The 22,070-nt window shown below is 42.2% G+C and overlaps 1 protein-coding gene across 5 annotated transcripts in view; it reads right to left on the bottom strand.

Moving 5' to 3' along the window:
- Nucleotides 1-22,070, bottom strand: part of DTNBP1 (dystrobrevin binding protein 1) — a 162,885-nt gene that overhangs the window by 128,459 nt on the left and 12,356 nt on the right. For 4 of the 5 annotated variants that reach the window (XM_065585075.1, XM_065585073.1, XM_065585074.1 and 1 more), the window contains exons 4-5: nucleotides 14,843-14,903; nucleotides 9,771-9,903 (exon numbers count right to left, since the gene is read on the bottom strand). In XM_065585075.1, the coding sequence (XP_065441147.1) occupies nucleotides 9,771-9,903; nucleotides 14,843-14,903 (194 nt within the window). Of the gene's footprint in view, nucleotides 1-9,770; nucleotides 9,904-14,842; nucleotides 14,904-16,374; nucleotides 16,464-22,070 lie in introns of those variants that run through there. The other variant, XM_042860506.2, reaches the window with a different exon arrangement.

Genomic DNA, 22,070 nt, shown 5'->3' with positions numbered 1-22,070 from the left:
AAAAGTGGAAGCATGTAACCTGACGCAAGCAATAGTAAGATTTTTCATTGTTTTAACATATTAAATTCTGGAAGATCAGTTGGCTACTGGATAGAATTCCTGGGAGCATTTTAAATTTGTTTCATCATGGGATGGTAAAACACCAGTGACTAACATATCCCTGTATTAGGAACAGCATAGAAGATAAATAAGCATTTACAATAAACAGGAATAGTTGCCTTGAGCAAACCATTTAAACCAGTTCCATTCGGCCATGTAAAGCTTCCCAGCAGAAGGCTTTTGGATTCCAACATTACTTCCTTTATCCCCTCAGCTAAGCACAAGACATCCTCCCCTAAAAACTCTGCAGCTAAGAGGTCTGTTTTAGGGTTCCAGAGGTGGTATTATTTGGATGCACCACTATACCTTTCAGATGAGACAAGCTTCAGAGGAGAAAGAATAGGTTAACTTTTAACAGGGCCGGAAACTCCAAGAACAGGTCTGCAGGATAACTAACTCTTGTCTTGCCAATTCTGCAGTACCCTGAAAGCCAGAAGAATTTGAAGGAAGGCATGAAGGAGTTTTTCTTCAGTTTAAATGAAGTTATTTATCACCTTCTTAGAATGAGCACCTGTATTTAGGCAGCACTGAATATTGGTTCAGGATATGTACCTGTGGCACTATGGTGTGTGTTGGGAGTCTGAAAGGAGGTTCCTGTTATATTTAAATCAATTTAAATTTAAGTCTAAGAACCAAGACTTCAGGGTTAATGAGGAGGGGATTATTGCCATGGCCTGATCCTTCACAATCTTTTTTGTCATCTTTACTCTCATGTGGGAAAGGCATAAGGGGGACATTTTAGCCCAGAGGTGGGCAAACTACAGCCCCTCAGGGCTTTGGATCCAGCCACGAAAGTCTGAATACATCTAAAATTACCTAAATATTCTTCAACCTGTTCTTTTCCTATTTTGACTGGTGTTCTTTCCGCCTTATTAATATTTTATTGTATATCCAGTCACCATTAACCTTTTTTGGGAAAACTGATGCAAAATAGGCATTGAACATCTCATCCTTCTTAATGTCACCAGTTATTAGCTCTCCTTCCCCACTATACTTTCCTTCACCTTCCTCTTGCTCCTCATGTATTAATAGAACCTCTTATTGTGTTCATGTCCCTTGCTAGGTATAAATCATTTTATCATTTAGCCTTTCTGATTTTGTGCTTACATGCTTGTGCTATTCTTTTGTAATTAGCCTTAGCAATTCATCCATGTTTCCCCTTTTTGATTTTCAGGTCATTAAAGAGCTCCTGGTAGAGACTGTGATGCTGTGTATAAGAAAGATGATCATTTGTATCATTGTTGCTACCACTGTTCTACAATGCAACAAAACTTGTATAATGTCGTGTAAGGAGTCAGTTGCAAAGTTATGATTTGCTAAGTATGATTATCCTGTTTATATGCATGTATCATCTCTGTATCTGAAGTTATGAATATTGGCTATGTACTTGTATCTTAAACCTGTGTTGTATTCCTGGGTGACAACCCCAGACAGAATTTACATTAGGGCGAGACAGCTATGTGTTGATGGCCTATCAAGGACACTCCACTCTCACAATGGACCATTGAAGAAACTCATCCTGTTCAGATAGCTCTTCCTGAGAACGGCTCAGACAGCAAACGAACAATGGTCACCCCCTGTGATTCAGCAAAACGTTTAAAGGCATGTGATGTGCTCATCTGACCATGGACTCCATCTTGGGCCAGTAACTTTCCACATACATGGACTGTGAGCTTTGTTGGGGACAATAAATTTCCATGCACATGGCAAAGGATATAAAAAGAGCTCTGAGACACCTCCATGTTGCTTCTTCCCTGCTAATTCTCTGGGCTGTGAATTTACAACTAAAAGGAGCATCTTGAACTATGGACTGAGGACCTTTCAATCTTTTGGAAGTTACCAGAGACACTTTTACAAGCCAACAGTCTATTCCATCACTGCTACAAACCTGATAAGGATTTTGTAATCATTTGTATGTATATGATTAATATTAAAGTTATAAATGATTACTCTTTAGTTAGTTACTAAGAATTGACTGACCGTTTGATATTTGGATAAAATCTGAGATCTGGGGCTATGTGCCTGATCCTTTTGGATTAGAAAGAACATCACATATGGTGAAATAGGTTTCTAATAACCTCTCACTATATTAGATTTGGTTGTCCAGATCAGAGCCAATGGCTGGAATGCCCAAAGGGAAATGTGTTTGGCTTCAGGTTAACCAGTGTGCTGGAGAAGCTCTTTTGTTATTGGCTTGGCGAATCAACTTATAGAGCAGGGGTCTCAAACTCAATTTACCTTAGGGTTAGTGCCAGTCCCCAAATCCTCCCAGTAGGCCAATGTCACTCATGCCGCCAAGAACCCGTCCCCCAAAAACACCATCCCCCACCCGCCTATGGCTCTGGGACAGAGTTTGGATGGGGGAGGTGGTCTGGGGTAGGGGATTGGGGTGCAGACTCTGGAAGGGAGTTTTGGTGCAGAAGGGGAGAGAGGATGGGCTCTGGGAGGGAGTTTGGGTGGGGGAAAGGGCCTGGGGTACAGGCTCTGGGATGGAGTTTAGGCGCTGAAGGATGTGTGGGGAGGTGGTCAGGGGTGCGGCTCTTACATGGGGCTCCAAGGCGGGGCAGGACAGGGGGCCTCTGCACACTTCTGCCCCCAGGCACACCCCCCCCCCCCCGCAGCATCCCATTGGCCGCAGGGGCGCTCGGGGCAGGGGCAGCACACAGAGGCAAGCCCCACCCTGCCCCTGGGCAGTACAGAGGGGCTGGCAGCTACTGGAGTGAGCCGGCAGACGCCACTCAGCTCTGCTGCGCTGCCGGGGCCCCTAAGGGGGGAGTGCCCAGGGGCGGCAGGTGAGGCCAAGGGAGAGACCCGGCCCCAAAACTGCTGGAGCCCCGCGGGCCAGGAGTTTGAGACCCCATTATAGCGTAAATCACCAGCTTTGGGGATGGTCTGCCCTATTACTTGCAAGCTGCCGTGAGTCTAGCATTCTTAGTGTGGCCCATCCAAGGCACCTGGTCACAGAGCCATATTGGCCTCCTACGATTCTTCCTATAGTTCCTTTGCATCGGAACAGGTTGCAGTTGTATGTTTAATACATTCTCCTTGAGAAACTGCCAGCTCTCCTGAACTCCTTCATCCCTTTGATTTTCTTCCCAGGGACTTGATTTGCTAATTCCCTCAGTTTGTTTAAATCTGCTTTTTTGAAGTCCATTTTCCTTACTCTGCTGCTCTCACGCCTTTCTTTCCTTACAATCGTGAAATCCGCATAATTTCATAATCACTTTTACCCAAATGCTTATTGTAGCAGAAGCTAAGGAAATCAATAGGCAACTCTTCCTGATCATATTTTCAGGGGATCTCCAGGACGTTATTTGTATACTTTGAAGTTTTGGAAGATAATGCTGTAATGGTCTGCATTTCACCTAGAATACTGATTTCATTATGGGCTGCATGCCATTGTTTCTCTTTGTACTACAAAAAAAAAAAATCTTGTGTCCTTATTAAAATCTGCCTCGCCACAGAATTGGTTCCATAATTCTCACGTGTAGTATATGGATTATTTTACCCTTTATCTTCTGATGCTACCAAGATCTTGTTGATAGTGTTGGTTTATTTTAATTTATTTTGAGGAAAGGATAAACTTGTCCTTAAGACGAGTGAGTTCAATAGTACATCTAAGCTTGTCAGAATTCTATTTTCTTTTAATAATTCTGATGGATAATATTGATTCATTTACATTTTCACAACTGCACAAAGTTATGGCTTTTAAGGATTTTTTCCCTATTTTCATAATTGCAGGAAATTATAGGGGGGAGGAATCAGACAAATTAATGACTGTAAATGTTAAGATTTATAAATCTTAACTTTTTAACTGTTCAAACACACATTGTCAACCCTTCAAAATATACCAAATAAATATCCTTAAACTTTAATAAGTTCCCTATCAGCATTCTTACTTTGCCTATCTGTAAATTTAGATTATCATTGGAAATATTTTGTCAGTTTGTGTATGGTGAAACAAACATTTACTGCCATTTACCAACAAAAAAATCTATATTAGTCTTTGAAGGATTAGCCTTCCTTGATTATCTCAAGCACCCAATTGCTGAGGTGGTTCACTCCCAGATGAGGGCGCACCCTGAAACACCTCTCAGAGGGATGGAATCAGCCTAGAATTGAGAAACTAAACACAAAAACACAAGTTGGATTGTTTTCTAAAGGAAGACCAAGGCTGGGATTTAATTCTCAAAACAGAATGGCCTCCTCCTAATTTGTGATCTCAATACTGGAACCTGTATGAGCAAATTCTTCAAAGGAAACACCTGCTGAGATAAGATAATTTGAAGAGTCTCTCTTCCTGGAATGAGGGAGGGACTTATTCTTGTCTAAAGATTCAATGACTGCTTTGTCTGTATGCTTACCTTACCAACAAAATATATGGCAGGATATCAGAAGTTAGCCTGAAATATTCCAATTTCTTCAAGCAGAGCTGTAGTTGCCCCTCAGACACATCTTTGAAAGTTATGAATAACAGCAAATCAGTCAGGTGCAGCATTAGCCCTGAAAAAGCTGCTAGGAAAATCTAGTTTAAAGCAGATTTTATATATTTTTGTGCACTCTCACAATTGTCTCCTAGATGAGAACAGACCTGCACAATAAGATTGCACCAATACTCAGCACTTAGGCTGTTGTATCCAAATTTAGTCTGTGTGATGATTTCACTCTCATGTTTGTGTGTTTGGCAGGAATACTCCCTCAGCTGGTATTATTAGGCCTTTTACTAATGAAGCTGCAGGCTTCTCCTTAGCCAGAGTAATGAAGATCTTTTAGTCCTTAGATACCAATGTGTCTTCACAGGGATTTCCCACTCCCCCTTAATTACACCTTCAAACCACGTAAGGAAGAACTACACAGCATTCCTTCAACTTTTCAGGGTGTTTTATTAATGTTTCATTTTCTAAAAACGTAAGCACGTATGAAGTTAGTCTTAGATTGTGCTTAATTCTGAGAAGCTTAATTAAGAGTCTCAGGTATCTCACTCAAAATCCTAGCTCTAGAGATTCAGCCTTCTCTTTAGAAGATCTAGAGGGGAGACTCACATGAGAGGTTTTAAGACACTGTGCTGCCCCTTTAAGAGCAAAATGTGAAGCAACTGCCTTCACCAGTCCTTGGGACAAATCCTTGAGAGGAGGGGGAGAGCACATTACCAGGGAGATCAAAAAAGAATCTGCGGAAACATATCCTGCATGTCTGCCCCCTAAGGAAAACAGTAATCACATTTGGCTAGATCTACAAAGGGACTAGGGAGACAAGGTGGGTGAGAGAATATCAGGGACATCTAAGGGACTTAGGATCAGGCGCCCTGCCACCCAGTGGAATCAATCCTCAGCCCCACATTAGGTGTCCAGGCTTCCTATACAAAGCATAGGCAGTTAGGCACCTAAAAAACAAGGGATTCGTAAAAGCCTCCACACAGAGCAGGGAGGTGCCTAAGCTGGCCAGCAGGAAGTGTCAAGGAAAAGGGTGCAAACAAAGCCCTGCCCCTGAAACTCAGTTAGGCGCCTATCCCTGCTTGGGATTCACAGCTATGACCCCTCCCCTGAAATTAGAGACCTACACCAGGTCAGTCCTTTTGCAAAAAAAGAAAAAGAAAAAATGGAAGTGGTGGCGGTTCACCCCCTCTTATGCCCAATAGTCCAATGGTTAAAGCACTCACCTGGGTGGTGGGGGATATCCCCACTCTGCCTAATTTGGAGCAAGAACTTGAACTCATGTCTCCTAGGTGATTGCCCTAACCTAGGAACTATAAAGCTATTCTGGGGTGGGTGTCTCAGTCTCTCCTTTTGAAGCTGTTCTACTTTGCATGAAATACTTAAATACTCCTTGGAGCAGGGACTGGAACCTGGGTATCCCAAGAAAGTGTGCTAATCACTAGACTATAGAATCTCTCTCTCACCCAATGAATTTTTAAATATTTTATATAAAGAGGAGGTAGATCCATCTCACAAAGAAGGGGGTCTGAATCACTTCACCTCGTGCTGCTGGGTCCAGGCTGAGTGGGGTGTGCCAACACAGAATGGGGAGGGAGCCAGAGCCACTGGATACAAATGACTCACTAGTATTAGAAAGGTTACAGGAACTGGCACCTTTAATGGCAGCTACGGCCTTGTAAGAAAGACAGCTTGTGAGAAGGGGAATATTTTGTAGCCTTTTCAACCATCTCAGCACAGAACCTGCCTATGTGCTGGCTGGGAGCAGGAATCTCTCTCTGAGTACATGTGTCTGTTTAGGAGTTTTGAGGACAAAACCCTTGAAGACAATGAAGAAAAAGTTAAAGTTTACAAATCCTGTAAAGGCTCTACTACAAAGGGAGACCTATCATCTGTCATGTGTGCCATTTGGAGGCAGAGAATTCTGAAGAGTTCTTCCTGAGGAAAAGTCCTATGCTCAGAGCACAGGTATGCTCAGCCTCCCCATGGAGATGGGGAATGCCCACTGTGAAGACTGACATGGAGGCTACTGAGAATTATTCAGTTCTAAATACCCATAAACTTTGAAATACAAGACAGTGGTAAGTGATACTTGCTCAAATTTACAAGATGAAATAAATATATAGTATAAACCTCTAGGAGGCAGAAGAGTTACACTTATGAACTGCATTCTGTAGGTAATCATTTTAAAGCTTTCAGATACATATTCTAAAGCAAAATATACAAGAAAGTGGTGATAGAACTAAATTTAGTACATTTTAAAGAGAAAAAAAGAATACTGTCGGTATTCTATCATTTTCTAAGATTCCTCTAATTCTCCCTCTACTAAAAGCAGCCTATCAGATGCTCTTAATATGGCACTGATTTGAAAGTTGAAGCACAATCAGGTTTTTCAAAAATGTCTTCGTTTACAGTGATTCTACTTTTCAAAATACTGAAGATCATAATTCTCTCAAATACAAACAGCATATATTCTAGTACACAGTTATTCTATGAATTAGGATATGTGAGCGTGCTCCAGCGGGCACAGTATTCTGTCCCCTCCTTCTGTCCTGTGCCATCCAACCCGTCCCCGTCCCATTTCTGTCTATTCCTGACCCCTCAATTCTCATCCCAATCCCATTTTCTTCATTTAGCCAATCCGTCTCCACTCCCCAGATTTCCCATCCCAGTCCCCTTGCCCAGCAGTCCTAAATTTCACTCATCCAGACTACAGTAACTCCTTGCTTAATGTTATAGTTATGTTCTTAAAAAATGTGACTACGTGAAACGATGTTAAGTGAATCCAATTTCCCCATAAGAATTAACGTAAATGGGGGGGGGGGGGTAGGTTCCAAGCTAATTTTTTTCACTAGACAAAAGACATTATATACATATACAGTATAAGTTTTAAACCAGTTCTAATCAGAGAATTGTCTGGGGACCTGCTCATGAGCTCCCTGAACTTCTCCTAAAGCAAGCGTGTTGATATCAGGTGGGACATTTCCCAGGGAATACCTTGCTGCTAAATGATGAATTAGCACTCGGCTGAGCCCTCAAGGGTTAACACATTGTTAATGTAGCTTCACACTCTACAAGGCAGCACCAAGGGAGGCAGGAGACATAATAGAACAGCGGCTGCAAACACTTCTCTGGGGAAATAGAACATGGATGATGAACCCATGCTATCCCTCTGGAGCGCACCACTCTTTCCTCTGGATGGCGCAAGCATGGCTGCACAGGTATCTACTTTCCAAAGTGCCAGGCTAGGGTGCGGGTGTGTGCACTCAACTCTGCCCCAGGCCCGCTCCCACTCCACCCCCTCCCCAAGTGCATCCTCTTTCCTCCCCCTAGCCTCCTGACCGCCTACGAAACAGCTGATTGTTGCGGGTGGGAGGTGCGGAGAGGGAGGGGGGAGTTGCTGATCCAAGGGGCCGCTGGGGTGTGGTGGAGGGGCGCTGCCAGCCCACCCTGGTTTCAAGCCCCCACGGCCAAACAATGTTATAAGGAAACATTGCAAAACTTTAAATGAGTATGTTCTCTAATAGATCAGGGACATAACAATGAAACAATGTTAACCGGGACGATGTTAAGTGAGGAGTTACTGTACTTGTCCCAGTTCTCTCTCCCAATCCCATTGTCCAAACAACCCCAATTCTCCTTCCCCATCTCCTCATCCAATCTGTATCCCCCCCACCATTACCCCATGTTTTCCCATACCCACTGGCTCCCAGTTCTAATCTCCTACCCCAGACTCCCTTGCATCTCGGTTCCAATCCCTGTGTGTGCGCCCCTAGCTACTTGTCCCAGTCTCTCTGCCCAGCCTGTCTCAGTTCTTCACCCCACACCCCAGCTTCTGGCCAGATGTGTTTCCCCTCGCCCCCACTGTCCTCAGTACCAATCTCTCTTTCCACCCCCAGTTCCTCAGCCAATATCTCACTCTCCACCCCTCCCACACACACCAATTGGGTTCTAGTTCCCACCTCCACCCTATTTCTCTCTGGCTCCCAGTCCCATTCTCCTTGCCCAGCCTACCACCCAACTAATAGTCCCAGCTTGTCTTCTGCTCCCTCTCTTCCCACACCCTTTGTTAGGCTCTGCTGCAGGCTGCTTGTCACAATCTAGTCCATCCAGCCCTGAAGGTCCATCTATTGCCCCCTTTGCCTTCAAACCAAAAACAGTTTCCTCCTCCATGGCTGCCTAGCCATCAACAGGAGTGTCACTGACATCACAGAAAGGAATCTTCCTGTTCTCAGTTCTGTTGCCCAGACAGACTTGGTCCACAGCAGCCCCAAGCCGCAATTACTGGGAAAGTCCCGCTTAGTGTCAGGCTGCAGCATGCCCAGTACAGACAGAATCTTTGGGGGAATTTAGTTGCTGAAATTTATTAAGTCTCTACTAAGCATGTACAAACTGCATTTTTTCCAAAGGCTTATAACTTGGCCAGCCTTCAGCAGATTTTCATAAAGGACAGCAAAAAGGCACACCCCTGAAACAAAGGCTACCCTCCTCCTAAATTTCAAGTCACAGCTCAATGCTTGGGAGCACAAGCACTTTTCAAAGAAAAGGTTACCAAAATTGTTTTGCATGGTCAAAACAATATTTTTCCCTAGCCTTGTTCTTGGAAACGGGTGAACCATTTTGGCTGAAATTTTCCAAAATATTCAGCATGAGGCAGACATCAGCCATAGAACATTTCTGCCCAAAAGGTTACTGTTCAGAAAAGTTGTAAGCATCTGAAAAACGGATCTTATAAAGGCACTTGTTGGGCAGCCTTAGTAATAGGCAGGGCTCGTAACAATGCCTATGATAAGACCAACACCTCTCACGAAAGCCTAGCCCTGCACTCCCCAAGTGTCTGGGCTATTGACACTACACCCACAATTTTTGTAACTGTAGCAACCAACAACAATGTACAATTAAAAATACTCCTGCTTTTATTTTAGCTACCAGCTGAGGTGTCTCAGATTAGGGGATTCTCTCGCAGAAATGCAATTTACAGATAAATTCTCTAAGTGTGCAGATTCAATAGTTGAATACACTCAAATTATGTACGATAACCAGCTAGTTTTCAGGCAACTGTTACAAACATAAGGATTTAAGACATTCTATAAAACAGAGAAATCTGTTAGAGTAAAAATAGCTTTATAATTACAATTCTCAGAACAGCTGAATTGTCGTCAGTCCTCTGTGTTTTGTTATGTGACTAATTTTTTACAATGCTTTTTACACCTGTTAAACACATCACACACAGCTTACCCAGATTTGCTGTCATGGACTCCAGATCTGCTAAAAACCCTGGAACTTGCTGGAGTTGTTCCTGCAGCTCTATTAGACTACTCCTCTTCTTCTCCCAGTGTGCAGAGAGCATCACAACTTCGCTATCCACTAGCTGTAATATTTACAACCAATGATAAAACTTAGTTTGTATTTACTTGCAAAATAATGATTATTAATTAATTAATGAACTTCAGCTTTATGAGCATCTTGATTGATTTGTATAATCCATGCAGTCACAAAGCCTATGACTAGAGCAATGACGTTTCAGTGATGAGAGATGTTCACAGTATGCTTTAGTACAAGTTGCGGGGCGGGGTGTTAAAAAAATGTTTAAGTTCAATATGGTCTAACAGGAAGTCTCCATAAAATGTAGACTTTGCTATTTATTATCAAGTATTTATTTCTACTCATTTCAGGAATAAACATTTATAAAACAGCTTTTCTGTGAAGATTCTGGCCCTCCTCTCCCCCAAGTTTAAGCTCTTAAGCATCTTAATACCCTGTCTTTCAGGGCGGAGTGATTTAAATCAATCAGTATTTAAATCAGCAAGCAGGAAACGGATTTAAATCCTCTATTTTCATCTTGTTTTATATTTGTACTTTTTAGTTATTTTTGATTCTCAATGATTGGTAACCATTAAAACATGTTGATTTGCAACAAAATATAGCCTTTACACTAAACTGTGCTTTATTTTTCTTAACCAGGAACACTGCTTAAATCCATCAGTATAGATTAAGTATACGATATAGCTTTACATACATTTATTCAGATTCTTAATTTTTATTAAGTTATGCATCATTTCACTTTTTCCTTTCTTATTTACTAGATCATGTTTAATTTTATTTATGTCAAGGTCTTCTTCGATCGAAATTCAAATTACATTAAAATGGACAAAAACAGCATTTTAAAAACTTATTAGTTTACTCCTAGGAGAATTCTGTGCCACTGCAGGCACACAGAAATCTGTCCCCTCGCAGATTCTCTCTGCATTCACGCAGAAAAATGGTTTCTGTGTGGAAGCAAAGAGAAGCTGCACCAGTGCTCACTCACCCATCCCAGCAGTGGGAGTGCATCTGGTTGGGTACCCAGAGCAGCCGGGGAAGAGTCACTGCCTAGGAACATTAGTCCCAGCTGGGCAGGGTGAAGAGGGGGTGGAGTTCCCCCTCCTCTGCTCGGAGCAGCTGGGGCTGGGTCAGATCAACCCCCCAGAAACCTCCCCCAGCTACAGGAAGCTCTTCAAAGCGGGTTGGGGGCAGGGTTGGCAGGAGGTGAGGCTTGGCTGGGGGGGGGGGGGGGGGGGGGGGGGCTGGGTGTGGGTCCAGATGCATGGGGGTTGAGCAGACAGAGGAGCAGCTCACCATACAGTGACCCCTCCCCCCCACACTTCCTGGTCCCATTGCGCCTCAGCCATGGGTGGAGAAGTCACTGTACGGGGAGCTGCTCCCCTATCCGCCCAACCCCCATGCATCTGGACCACCACCCCCCCCGCCAAGCCTCACCACTCCACACACCCGGAAACCCCCCATTAACCCCCTCTCCTGCATCGGAGCGCTCTGCACCCAGAACCCCTGATTCCCCAAGCCTCACCCCCTGCATCAGGAACCCTGCCACACCCAGACCCGCACCCCACTGAGCCCCAACCAGCTACACCCTGGCCCTCACCTCACCAAGCCCCACTCCCACAGCACCTAGACACCTCGCTGAGCCCTCCACACCCAGACCCGCCCTGAGTGCTAACCACTTCCCCTGAACCCTGCAGATGCCCATTCCCCCTGCACCTAGAACCCCCAACAAGCCCCTGTGCATCCACATCCCCCACACAGAGTTCCCCGCACCCAGATTGCGCCACACAGAACCCTAATACTCGACGGAATTGTGTGCCAAAAAAATTTTTAAAATTAGAATTCTGCAGACCATTTTCAATTAGTTTGGTAATTTATTTCAAAATACTTGTCAGGAAATAATTGAAAATTGCATGATTATATTGTGTTATTTTGACAAAGTACGCAGAATTTTAATATTGTGTGTAGAATTTTTATTTCTTGGTGCAGAATTCCCTCAGGAGTATTAAGTTAAATAAAACTTCCCTAAATGTGCTTGATACATATCAAAACATGTTCTACTTTTAAAACCAACCGATTTATTAAGCAAAGGGAGAATTATCTATATTAAGTGAATTGAACAGAATGTTTCTGGTCACCACATCCTTCAACATTTTAGAACTAGTTGATCTCATTTTCCCAAACCTAGTTTTTATACATAGATTGGAAGAAGTTTCCCTGCTTTTTCAACTCCAACTGGTTTCTTAACTCTGAATGAACTAGATGAGTAAACCAAAAAGAGGAAAATATTCTTCTGCAGGTGTAAAGACAGGCTACTGCTATCAAAAGCTGTTTTAGCACTTAAACTCTGATTCCAGGTGCTTAGCCAGGGATTTCCCCCAGTGCAGTAGTAGACTCTCTTTACAACTTGCAACAAAGATGTGCTTAGTATTATTTTTATTTAATTTACATTTAAATAAATTATAAATTTAGGCCTTAACATAACTCTCATAATTTCACATTTATTTTTAAAAAATAAACCTGTATTTAATTTAAATTTTAAAAATCTGATATTTTTATTTTAAAACATTAATTTTTATCTGCCCTGCTGCCCTCACAATTAAGGACGGAGAGCTCCCAATTCACATCTCTGGGTCCTCTGAAGGAGTCCTCAAGGAAAGAAACGTGAGATTCCGGACATTTATAAGGTTGAAAAATATGCAGCTCTAAAGTTGTTGGGTTTTTTGGTAAGTCCTTCAGACCTCTTTAAACATTGTCAAGGAAAAGAGGGCACAAAATAATCTCCAACTGCCATCATATCTTTAAAATATAAATACAATGCTCTATGTGAATACAACTGTTGGAATTATTAATATTTGAAATTAATATGGGAAACCAAACACTAATTTAATCATAAATTCCTTTATTACATTCAAAGGCCAAACGGTACTTATGCAATAACTCTAAACATGCCTAAAAAGCCTAAATAATAAGCGAACAGTAACCAAAACATGGATAAGTATCTTGATCAAGATATTTACAAACTCAGGCTAAACCCAGAGTGCTTAAACCCATATCGATCGGCTCCAACATGGTCAGGCAGGTATTAGCAATGAACCCTTTAAGACTTTACTTTTTATACCTTAAACAAACAAGTGATGTCATTGCCAATTACTGACTTCAGCTAAAAAAACAGTTTGAGACAGTTCACCCTTATTTCCAGTCTTAATCCAGATAAGGTTTACAACCTCCTTTCTTCAAGGCCTTTCCTCCCCTCCTTTTTGCTGTACAACAGTTTCCCATTGCACCTGGGTTCACATAGGCTTTAACACTGGTGCGTGGGTTGGGGAAGGGCCATGTTGGCTCATGTTAGACAGATTCTGTTTGATATAAAACCATCTTCAGTCACCCCTACTGATCAGAGGCTCTCTTTTTAGAAACTTCCCCTTATCTTATTAGTTATTCTTTGAACCAGACATACTCCCTATTTTATTCCTTCTGGCCTTGTAGTTCATTGTTTTCAAGGCCTTCCTTCTTCTACTTGCTAGTCAGGGCCTTTCTTTACAACACACACTTCCTTAACCAAAATCTTAAGCTAACATTAATGTTATACTTCTCCTACAAAAGGATTCTCAGTACTGGATACAGGGTTTTATCTAGAGGGGAAAATATCATTTAAATATGAAGTTGTAAGCTGGAAATGTAACCTAAATTAATATAACACTTTTCCAGCACTCTATGATTAAGGAAAATAAATACAATAAAGCAACGAAGCTTTCTTCACATTGTCATGGGGAAAAATGTGAAAAACTTCAGGCATGACAGCTCAAAAATGGTCAAAGCAATTTTACAGAGCAGTGGGGGTAAACCTTTGACAGCAGATGACTGGACTCGAAGACCAAAGAGGTTCCTTCCAGTCTTATGTTCTAAATATCAACATTTATAACCATGTTAACTATTTTGCCTCCGTTTAATCTTATGTTATAAGCCTGCTTTAGTCTTTACTGAATTTTAGAGCTATTTATAATTTTCACATACATGACGCTTGGAGAATAGCAGCTCATATTTAAGTTTGTAGATGCTTGTTTTATTAAATTAAGTGTTTAGGCTAATGACAGAAATTCCTAGGAGAAAACTGCTTTTTTCCCAAATTAGTGATAAGGAGAAAAGCTTCAAGAATACCTTCCCTTTGTTAAAGGATAGGAAGATATTCTTCTTCTAGGATTTCAAAGAGAAGTAGTGAATAGTAACAAATTTATCAAGGATACATACCTTTGTTTACACCTACAGCAGCACGTAGAGTACAGGAACTACAAGTGTAGCTACACGCTGCAGTGAAAGGCTCTGGAAGCAGGAAGACAACAGGGCACTACACTGCCAAAAATATCAGTGTATACGTGTGGGGCACTGCTTGGAAATGTAGAGAGCTCGTGAACGGTATATACCATGGGGGAACAGGCAGGTATAGCACTCTACTCCCCTAAGGCACGCCTCACTATGTATCCTGCTACTTATACCCCAGCTAGCGGGGCATGCAGTGTCTGTACATTACATACTACCACAAGTGAATATGTACCTTAAGTCATCCGTCTGGTATAGTGAGGAGTTTTTTTTAATCTGAAGCAACAGACTTTGTAGGAATTTTGGAAATTCTGTTTCAACAACTACTACCTGCTAAATACAGTAGAACCTCAGAGTTACGAACACCAGAGTTACGAACTGACCAGTCAACCACACACCTCATTTGGAACTGGAAGTACACAATCAGGCAGCAACACAGACCAAAAAAAAACCAGAGTTATGAACAAACTCCATTCCTGAGGTGTTTGTAACTCTGAGGTTCTACTGTACTGGATTAAATCAAGTAAAAATAATCATCTAATTATCCAACTGTAATGTAATTTGGTCTCAAAATACTGATATTTATTAGTAAAAATAAATAAATAAATAAATTTTAAAAAAGTTTCACAGCTCTTCAGATATTTTAACAGATGTAATTTTTTTCTTACCTCTCCAGCTTTTGCACATTCCTTAGCTCCTTTGTGAAGGGCCACCCAAGTGTCTTCATACCTGAACAGAATAAAAATTAAACTTTTGTGGTTATGCTTACCATAAATTCAGTCCCAACTCAAAACAAACATTATGAATGTTGGTGTTTCATCTTATCTGTGTATTTCTAAATACAAATTTCACATTAGTAGCGTATTTGTCCCAGTTGAAAACTTTGCATTTGCTGCTTAGTGCTCCATGGATTTCTTAAACTGCTAATTAACCTGACTAGAAAACACAGCCGAGTCATATCTTCATAACTGTACAGAAAAAAAAAACCTAAACACACTAGTGGAAACACTAGTCCCACAAGGAAAGCAATAAAATACTAACATTAAAGATCTTATCATTGTATGCAACACAAATAGCATTCTGATTAGGATTTTTTTTTTTAAGGTATACGTGCCTATGGAATCTGCGCTCTAGTACATACATCCATGTAAACTTTTACTGGAACACTCAGTAAGACCATTGACCCCAGAGTTATTTAAGCAGCTCTTCATCCATACAGTGACTGTTTATTACAATGCCAGGTGCACTTCCGGATACTGCAAATATAAACTATTATTTTTATTAATTATTTACAGTAGCACCTAAAGGCCTGAAGATTGAGGACCCACTATGACAAGTTCTTTTGGGCCAAGATACCTAAGATATACAAGTATGTATAAAATAAATCAGAGGGAATTATGGAAGTGCCATATGCATTTTCATAGGCCAGAGTGGATTGATTTATATCCAAGTGATTTAAATCACCAACTTTAATCATGATTTAAAATCAAACAGTAGAAAATCTTGAGTAAATAACTAAAATACAAATTGATTTAAATCAAGAGGTCAATTCTCATTGGTTGGTAACCATTAATTTGCAGCTTGATTGATTTGCAGCTAAATATAGCCTTTACACTAAATTTGGTTCTTTTTTGCTAACCAGGAGGACACACTATATCTATACACATTTTTACACTTTAAGTTAGAACTGAATTATGCATATTTCTAATTAACTCTTTGGAATTTTTCCCTCCACACACACACTCTTGTGATTTGTGTCAAGCTGTACCTGGATGAAAATTAGAATTCAATTAAAATGCATAAACATAGCATTTTCTAATGATTATTAGTTTAACAAAAGTAATTTAGATATGCTGGACACCTAAGAAAAAAGTTTATCAAAACACATTTTGCATTTAATACTAACCAATTTATTAAACAAAAGGAAGTATCTGTAGTAATAAGTAAGCTGACAGTGACTAGAAACAAAGGCCAAATGCACAGAAACTTAGGTGCCTCAGTCTGGGTTTAGGCACCACTGTGATTCACAAAATGCCCGCATACCCCTGGAGATGCCTAAACTCACAACGCTTAAATTTTCAGGGGAAGAAAGTCCCAAGCTTCTGCTGCCTCACTCTAGGTACCCAGATGCCTCTCTCCCGCCTAAGCCCCAGAGCAATGCATGAATGGGGGAAGAGAAGCATTCGCTTGCCTAACTCACATGCGGGACCTCATCCAGTACGTGATCTCAAAGGCCATTACCAGATCAGGTCCCATTCAAAATCTGGTCAGAGGAGGACTAGTTCCAGAAAGATCTATGTATAAGGTTGGCATGGAAGAAAACATGAAAGTGTTTGGAAGAAAACATGAAAGTGTTTTTGGAAGAAATAAACATATAGGCAAAATGACTAACAGTTGGTGAGGCATAGCAGTTGACATGATAAAGTACAAAAGGAAGTCAGTAGGAAGGACCTACGTTACAAAAGAACTTGAAATGGTAAGTACCAGAAGCTTGTATATGGTCTACTGGAGAAGGGAAATCCAGCAGAAGAACTCTATATTGCAGGGGTGGCCAAACTACCCCAAAAACAGTCTCAATACACAACCACTAAGATGCTGAATAGTGGTCCCTCTATTTTTATCCTGCAGTGTTACAGAAAGTTTGATGAACTTTCTAAATCCCCTGGCCTAGTTTAAAAAAAAAAAAAAAAAGGACTGCGGGGGTTTGGTATTCCCCCACCCAAACGCACACATATAGGAAGTATGGAACCGATCTTCTCCAAAGACAGATTCTGGGGGGAAAGGGTAGGAAATTAATGATCTGCTTAAGGACAAACTCAGTTACCACTTACTGGAAGCAGGTTTCAGAATATCACTTCAGACTTAGAGGAAGAGAAGATACTCAAGAGATACTGTAGGCTAATTTAAAGCTTTCACTAAAAGCTTTTTATTTTTAAAGCAATAGTTTTTACAGGATTTTGTAAAGCAACTTCTAATAGGTTTCTTTAAAGTAGTTTTGAAAGGTGGCATGAGAGCCTCATGAAAAAAGGGTCACTTAAATAACAGGGACCAAAAGAACTGGATTAAAGAGATCAACTTGGGGGGGGGGGGGGGAAGAAATCACATCTAACATTTTTCTACCTTTTCCTATGCAGGGAAGTGACTCCTATTTCAGTCACATGGGGTTCTTCCTATGCCTTAGGGGACATCATAATTAATTATATTATTAATTATTAGAGAAAGGAAAAGAAAAAGTTAAAATACCTCAACAGAACAAAAACAATGATTGCTTCAGTTGCAATCTCTTCCGTATGTCTCTCTGTGGAGACCTTTCAACAGAAGTTACATCTTTGAATGTGGGTCCACCTCTGGCAGGGACTCTCTCTTCAAGAGAAGTTAAAATCAAAGTATTATTCCCAAAAATCAGTAGAACCCTCTATCTAGTGAATCATAAATAATAAACTATAGATGGGTAAAAAGAACTTTCAGAAAGCCTTTGACAAAGTCTCTCACCAAAGGCTCTTAAGCAAAGTAAGGGATAAGAGGGAAGATCCTCTCATTGATTAGTAACCAGTTAAAAGATAGGAAACAAAAGAGTAGAAAAATGGTCAGTTTCAGAATGGATAGCGCTAAATAGCAGGGTCCCCCAAGGATCAGTTCTGGAACTAGTACCGTTCAACATATTCATAAATGATCTGGAAAAAGGGTTAAACAGCGAGGTAGCAAAGTTTGTATGATACAAAATTACTCCTGATAGTTAAGTCCAAAACTGTTCGTGAAGAGTTACAAAGATATCTGTGACATAAATGGGCACAATCCAGACTAAAAGGGGGCTGCGCCACCCCTCCCCTACAACCTTGGATGCCTTACAATGTCTCACTCTAGTGGCTCCCATCTGGGCCACTCACAGCCTTCAAGCATGCAAGCCACACTCTGACTGTCTATGTGTAACTGCATCTTGCTAGCTACACCCTGGCTCTCACCAGCCTTGGTTGTCCTGTAGGGTGACCCAACACTCCCCCAGTCCCAGATTTTCCCCAGAAACGTATATCCCTGTACTGCCCACCCCTCTCCTGGACAGTACAAATACAGTAAATCTGTTATTCCTTTAAGGGAATAATATGCCAATTCATTACCTTAATCAGACACTTCAACACACTGGATTAGATCAAACAGTAAAACAAGTTTATTAAACTACAAAGAGATTTTAAGTGAGTATAAGTAATGAGGCACCAAAGTCATCAATGGTTACAAGAAACATCAAGATAAGATGTGTACTAGTATCTACTTAAGGATTTTAGGCTAGGTTTACATTACAGAGTTAAGTCAACTTGAGTTACGTCGATGATCATAAACTGCTGTAACTATTTCGCTTGTGCATGTTCACACAACATTCCTTGTTTTCGGTGGTACACATCCACAGTTGGTGCTCTAGCTTCAACAGAGAGAGCAAGGCACCTTGGGTAGCTATCCCAGCGTGCAACTTGCTATCTTCTACAGCTAGGAGTTCTGGGAATGGATAGCAGTGCATCATGGGAGTGACCTTCTGACTACGTTTTTGCACCTTTTTCCAACTACCCCTGTAAACCACGCGTCCGCCATCTCTGCCTGAAAGCATGGATCCTGACAATCTCATGAGTGTTACGAACACAACATGGTTGATCCTACAGTATTTCATGAGCTACAAATCTGAAAATGCTACTGTGGTGCCTGCACTGCTGTGGGCCATAGAAAGAATTCAAGATCGATGATGGCATTCATCGGGCAGCTGCATATGGTGGACCATTGGTATTGGGCTTAGGAAACAAGCACTGATTTGTTGAATCGCATTGTGATGCAGGTATGGGATGAGGAGCAATGGCTGCAGAACTTTCAGATGTGCAAAGCCACCTTCCTGGAACTGTGTGCGGAGCTTGCCCCTGCATTGTAGCACAAGCACACCAAAATGAGAGCTGCCTTCATGCTGGAAAAGCAAGTGGCTATTACTGTGTGAAAGCGGTCAACTCCATACTGCTACCGGTCAGTCACGAATCAGTTTGGAGTTGGGAAGTCCACTAAGAGGGTGGCAGTGATGCAAGTGTGCAGGGCCATTAATCACCTCTTGCTACAAAGGACAGTGACTTTGGGCAATGTGCAGGAAATAACAGATGGCTTTGCAACAATGGGACTCCCTGTGATGGAACAATAGATGGCATGCAAATTCCAATTTTGGCTCCAGACTATCTTGCGATGGCGTACATCAACAGAAAGGGCTACTTTTATATGGTACTGGAGATGCTGGTAGATCACTGGGGTCAATTCACTGACCTCAACATGGGATAGTCAGGGAAGGTGCATGATACACACATCTTCAGGAACACTGGCCGTATAGAAAGCAGCAAACAGGGACTTTCTTTCCAGAGCAGAAGACTCCAATAGGGCACGTGGAAATGACCAAAGTGATTGATCCTGGGAGACCCAGCCTACCCCTTACTCCCATGGCTCATGAAGTCTTACCCCAGAATCCTTGACAGCAGCAAGGAGTGCTTCAAGAGGCTCAGCCAGTGCAGAATGACCATTGAATGTGCGTTTGGCAGATTAAAGGTCACTGGCACTGCCTTTTTGGCAGGTTAGAGCTCAATGAGGAAAATATTCCCATGGTCACAGCAACATGCTGTGCTCTGCATAACATTTGTGGAGCTAGGGGGGAAAGTTTCTACAGGGCTGGAGTGTTGAGGTGGATTATCTGGCAGCTGATTTTGAGCAGCCAGATACCAAAACTATTAGAGGAGCTCAACGTGGCGGGGGTGGAGCTATTTGAATCAGGTAGGCTTTGAAGCAGCATTTTGACAGCCCCAGTAATGTGTCTTAATATATTCAGTAAGGCATTGTTTACTTGCCACTTTGCCGATTGCCATGGTGTATGGATTTCAGCAGCAACCACCATATTTAGGACATAAAGAATTGTATTTTTAAGACTAAATTTTTATTAAACAGTAAGACAGATTTCCATTTCTTACAAAGGACATGACATTGAGGAGCACTCAAATGAGGCTCTCAGAGCTGTCATTATAAACACGTTCCTAGGGGTGGAGTGCAAGGGGTACTGCGACGGGCCGGAAACGTGAGGAATGTGTGTGGAATTTGGAAGGGGCATGGAATGCAGTTCTGTATGGGCTGCTGTGGGAGTTGAGCTTGGTTGTGTTCTGACTGCAGTGAAATCAGGGACCTCAGCATCTGTTTGGTCCTCCATCTGATTTATCATCCATGCCTGCCTGCCTGCCCAGTCTCCTCTCCTGACTATCAATTCTGAGTTTTTCCATTGATTGTCTCTCTCCATGCTCAGTGCTCACTATCTGTAGTATCAGATGATTGCAGCATTTCTCTAAACATGACCTCCTTACTCCTCCTCCTCCTCCGACAGAGGTGCTTTGACGGTATGTATGAGGTGGCCTTCAGGGCCACATCTGCAGAAGCAAAAGAAACAATACACAGAGACAGTATTGTGGATCTTGTGGCGAGAGAGTTTGCTTTGCAACTAAGGCCTTGTCTACACTACACAATTCTGTTGACAAAAGTCAGCTTTTGTCAATGAAACAGTGGAGGTGTACACACTGCAATGCTCCTCCCACCAATTTAATTTTCCTGCTACGCTGACATAATAAAACCACCTTGATGAGTGGCATAGAGCTTTTAGTGATGAAATTAGAGTGATAAAGTGTTAGTGTAGACACTGTGCTTGCTTATGTCTCCATAAGTGGCCTCTAGGAGGTGTCCCGTAATGCCCATCAGTAATCCAGCAGATTACTGACTAAACTTTCAGGTCAGGACCACAATTGCCAACTTTCACGCGGTAAATAAGCACCCTGACTTTCACAATAAGCCAAAAATCAAGCTAATCCCATTTCAAAACAAGGCCAAAATAAGCCAATCCCTAAAAACCCCATCACTCTATTTGACTAGAACCACCAGGGTGCAGTCTGGGACTGTGGTGGGTCCGCTGTGCACCCCTGACTCTCTCCCCGCCCTTGCCCCTGCTTGCTGGGAGCCGGTCCAAAAAAAGCAGCAACAAGCTACAAGCCAAAAACTAGCCCGATTTCTGCATTTTTAGCATGTCTGGCCAGGACCCCACCCCCAGAGTCCAATTGCTGTTTCCTTTTGTGTTCTCAGGTGCTGAGAATGAGGTGAGAGAGAGAGGGGTGCCTTCAGATATTTTTGTCCCTCCTTTTTAATAGTTTCAGTCCCCCTGTTAAGAAAAACATTTCCAGCTGAGACCCAGGAGACAAAGTCTATGTAGAAAGATAGGTCCTGCTGTTTTTTTCCCACCGGTTGGAACTTCCTTTATTTTCCCTCCTTCCTTAATATCTCTGTTTACTGCTTAAATGCAAATTAAAGAAAGCACTCATTCCTTCTGTTGTTTAGGACAAACCTGACTTCTGCTTAGGCAGAGCTGTGGCATTTGGAATGTTTGTTAACATCATCATACAGGGGAATCTTATAAGTCAGGGGTGGCCAAACTGGCTTGCAAGCCACATGTGGCTGTTTAAAGGTTAAGGTATGGCTTGCAGTGTCCCCACATTTGCCATTCTCCACCTATCAGACTGGTGAGGGCAGGGGGACAGAGGAGCTTGGGAACTCTGCCTTGCAGCAAGGTGGTGGGGTGGAGGCTTCTGCCAAGTGGGGAGGAGGAGGAGTTTTGGGGGTTCAGCCCCACAGGGCATGCCTGTCAGGGCTCAGGGCTTCAGCTAGAGCAGGGCTGAAGCCCCAAGCCCCAGCAGGTGCCTCCCGCAGACCTGAAGCCCTGAGCCCCAGCAGGTGCCTCAGCTCTCAAAATTCTTAAGATTGTCGTACTCGGCTCTCATGGTCAGCAAGTTTGGCCACCCGTTATAACTTCACAAGCAATGTTGTCAGCAGACATGTTACTAGGACAATAATTAT

Source organism: Chrysemys picta, chromosome 2 (assembly GCF_011386835.1).
Source record: "Chrysemys picta bellii isolate R12L10 chromosome 2, ASM1138683v2, whole genome shotgun sequence".
Lineage (NCBI taxonomy): Eukaryota > Metazoa > Chordata > Testudines > Emydidae > Chrysemys > Chrysemys picta.
The sequence above is the reverse complement of the archived record's forward strand: the minus strand, read 5'-3'. Positions and strand labels throughout refer to the sequence as shown.